Below are 3834 nucleotides of genomic sequence, written 5' to 3' on the forward strand. Positions count from 1 at the left end.
ACAAAAGTTATATGCAATACAAAATACATATCCACACATTAAAGGGATTATGTTTAGCAAAATAAATGTTAACTGTGTGAATGTAGCACGCAGAGTTGAGGTGCAATGCAATAATAGCAACAAGTTGTGATCTTGATTAATGATTCGTGCTGCACCTTCTGCTGCCTACATGCAATGATTTATTTTAAAATTAAAGTTTGATTATTTTTTCAATACTGCTCTGCGTTTCATATGATAGTTATCCAATATATTTCTATTACATCATCATAAACAGTGCCACAAAGAATTATGAAGAATCTCAAAAATCATTTTATATACAAACCAGTCGCTCAAAATAGGGGTTAAATGTCCAAACAGAATAACGATTCAATAAAATAAATGTATATTTTTCATTATTTCAATGTCGTTTAGGTGATGCTGCTGTCCGTGTCAGAATTATAATAGAAGCAGGGGGGGAGGCTTTAAAAATCATTAAATGTTGAACGTAAATGCAAGCTCATACAATGACTCAAAGGAGGACGTTTGTTTTACTTGCTGTTTCTGTGCTTTGGTAAATCAAAAAAGAGAGAAAATCATACAGAAAAAAAACACAAAAATAAATAAATAAAAATATATTACGTACATCCCAGTGACGCAAAGGTCAGGTGGCGCTTCATATAACGAGAAGGAACTGTCCTGGTGCTGAAAGGAGAGTACTTCTTCACACTGCTATCAAGAGGGAGATGCTATGCTCAGACTCATCCGTCGTCTAGCTACTTGCTGAGGTAATGTGTATATGTATATCTATCTATCTATCTATCTATCTATATTCTGATAACTATTACAAATAAAAAATGATAATCAGGCGATAACCAGTAAATTACAAATCTTTAGTTTTTTTCTTTAGCTAATTTCTTAAGATCAACCTGATGCATGCGTTTACATGTCTTTCACCGATATTTTGCCCTGTATTTATTAATACCTAATCTGATACGATTGCATTTGAATACATTAGTATCATTATAATTCCAGACATGCAAACAATTGTTTTTCAATTAGCCACTGTAAAACAATACATTTCACATGCTTTTCATTTAAAAAGCTAGATATGGTGCCGCCGCTATTCTAGTTTGCATGCATGTGCAGTTGTGAAGTTAAACGCTTGCATGGTCGATTTGTGTTGCTGGTAAGTCATGATTTATCGCGGGTGTAGTGCTGCAATAGAGGAAAGCAACGTTACCTTGGAAACGTAGTGCATCATCTGGAGTCCAGTAATTGAAACTAAAAGATATGCCGCACTGTTGATCCCTTTACTCCTCACACATTATTTTTCTCAGCAACTGTGATGGCTTGTTTGTTGAATAATGGATCATTTCCATTAGGTCCGGAGTTTACACTAGCAAACTGTGAATAAGGGTGGATGGGAATGGACTGGGAATGTGACTGTCACATTGATGGCGGATAACAAAACAGTCTCACCGCATAAGGGTTGTCTGCCAACACGCATGCAGCTCTCCAGTAATGGTGCCCAGGAACACTTTCATTACATGCCACAGCAATGTTGTTAACCCTGTACGTGTGTTGTTGTTTGTAGGCAATAAGAAGATGTCTCTTCCCAAGTTCCCCATCGCCGGAGCTGTGTTTATTGTCACTAGCCTTCTTCACACTTGTTGCATTCATGGTGCGTCAGTGAGACAACACAAGCTGAGAGAAAATGAACCCGACAACAGACGCAAAAGCCCTTACTTGGTGCCTAACTCCGACATGGTTAAAGCCTTGGAGTACATAGAACAACTCAGGCAGCAGACGAACGATGAAGAGGCGATGCCTGACTATGACGACATAGAAAAGTTCCGCTCCATGCTCAGGCTCGCTCCGGTCCAAAACATAGAGAGCCCCGATCAGGGCATCGTCCCCGACGCAAGGGCCACCTGGCCGGAAGATAAATCCCAGTGGCTTAAAATTTTGCTCCGATCTCTCCAGCGCGCCGAGAAGGAGTCCAAAGCGCCCCCCACACTGGCCGACACCCGATACGCGTACAACCACAGGCCGGTTCCAGAAGAAGGTAACCCTGCAGCTGATCTGGATGATTACAGGGACAACCCCTTGCCTGAAAGGAGCAAACCATTGAAGAAGTACCCGTTGCTGTTTGAAGACGAAGACTCCAGAGAAAGCCCCTACAAGAGAACCAACGAAAACGTGGAGGAGCAATACACTCCCCAGAGCCTCGCCACCCTGGAGTCTGTTTTCGAGGAACTGGGGAAGCTCTCCACTCCCAACAACCACAAGCGCGACAGTCTGAACGAGGACCAGAAACTCTACCGGGACAACGACGACGACATGTACCGAGTCAACAACCTGGCTTACGAAGACGTGGCGGGGGGAGAGGACTGGACTCCCGTGGAGGAAAAAGTGGAGACAGAGACGGAGGAGGTGAAAAACAGCCGGGAAGAGTTCGACCGAGATTCCGAGGAGACGGACGACGAGGTCAAGAGATCCAGCCCCAGCAAATATGTCGAGAAGGCCGACCCGGACGACTTCACCAAACTTGTGGATTACTACCTGTTGCGGTTCCTGGAACAGAGCGAGCGGCCGGAGGACAAGCGAGACCGCAATGACAGACCCAAAGAGGCCCAGAACAGCGACAAACGGGCGGCGAGACCCCTGGGATCTTATGACATTGACCCCCAAGCCATCTACCAGTTGATTGAAATATCGAGGAAATTACAAATCCCACCCGAGGACTTGATAGAGATGCTGAAAAGCGGGGAGATCAAAAAGCAAGACCGAGTGCTCCAGACGGAGGTGGAACCTGAAGTGCCGGAAGATCTGGACCGAATTGAAGAAAAGCTCAGCCAGATCTCCTCCTACAGCAAAGACAAGGCTGTCAACAAACTTTACAACAGGCGGCTGCCAGAAATGCTGCCGAATGACATTCCTGACGATCTGACCACCGACGAGATCTTAAATATCCTTGGACTGGAAAGCATAGGCAACCAGAACCCAAAGTATATATTAAAACAAATGCAATCGAAGAATGCGCACTCCAGGTTCTCGCCTCCCGGTGCCCGGAGAGGGGATTACGTGATGGCTGAGCCCAGTGCGCTATCCCGCGATTACGATAAACGCAGAGTGGATTATGATGAAGCTACCGATGAAGACGAACTGGCCACCTATCTTGCTGCAAAGATGCTCACCAAGTACCCCAAGATGATCAACAAACTGGACCTCAAGCGCGCTGCCCAACCTTCCTCCAAAGAAGACCAAGTAGCCTATGGGACTTATGAGCAAGCAATGAAAGATTACTTTGATCAGATTAGCTCAGATAACACCTCGCCAGCCAAAAGACTGTCCGAGGGCGGAGAGATGGCTGAATCCCCCCAAACGCAGCGCTTGGACGAAGACATGCTGCTGAAAATGCTGGGCTATCTAAACCAAGAGACCGGCGAAAACGAAGAGAGAGACGTTTATGGCAAAAAAGTAAACGGAATGTAAGCGGTTCCACGTATTAAATATATTTATATATTCAAAAGTTTAGTCAAAAGTACATTAGCTCTTCATCAATAAAATTCTGATTTGTATGTACTGGAGAAATCATTTTATTTTGTTTGTTGTAGTCCTTGAGTTGGTGGTATTTAAGTGTTTTTATTGTTAACATTGGTGTTGAACAAGACACCCCTCCTTATACCACAATAGGAAAGCGGTTCACCTGCCATACCTTAACACAGACTACAGATGAATCAGTGTTGGATACTATTGGTTCTTTTGTGATTTTATTAATACAATATTTCGTACGTGTATTGGATACTGTGTAAAGTACCTGAGATTAATAAAGCATTTACTGGTATTATTTTT

General features: G+C 43.6%; 1 protein-coding gene across 1 annotated transcript; it reads left to right on the forward strand.

Annotated features, from left to right (window-relative positions):
- Positions 1–655: 655 nt before the first annotated feature.
- scg2a (secretogranin II a) lies at positions 656–3834 on the forward strand. Its single transcript, XM_066709314.1, has 2 exons — positions 656–764; positions 1574–3834. The coding sequence occupies exon 2, from the start codon at positions 1585–1587 to the stop codon at positions 3472–3474; it is 1890 nt and encodes a 629-aa protein (XP_066565411.1). The 5' UTR covers positions 656–764; positions 1574–1584; the 3' UTR covers positions 3475–3834.

Source organism: Amia ocellicauda, chromosome 7 (assembly GCF_036373705.1).
Source record: "Amia ocellicauda isolate fAmiCal2 chromosome 7, fAmiCal2.hap1, whole genome shotgun sequence".
In the NCBI taxonomy this organism is placed as follows: domain Eukaryota; kingdom Metazoa; phylum Chordata; class Actinopteri; order Amiiformes; family Amiidae; genus Amia; species Amia ocellicauda.

Bases quoted from the DNA above. Each gene is read 5' to 3' on its own strand.
- scg2a (XM_066709314.1), top strand. From the start codon at position 1,585: ATGTCTCTTCCCAAGTTCCCCATCGCCGGAGCTGTGTTTATTGTCACT.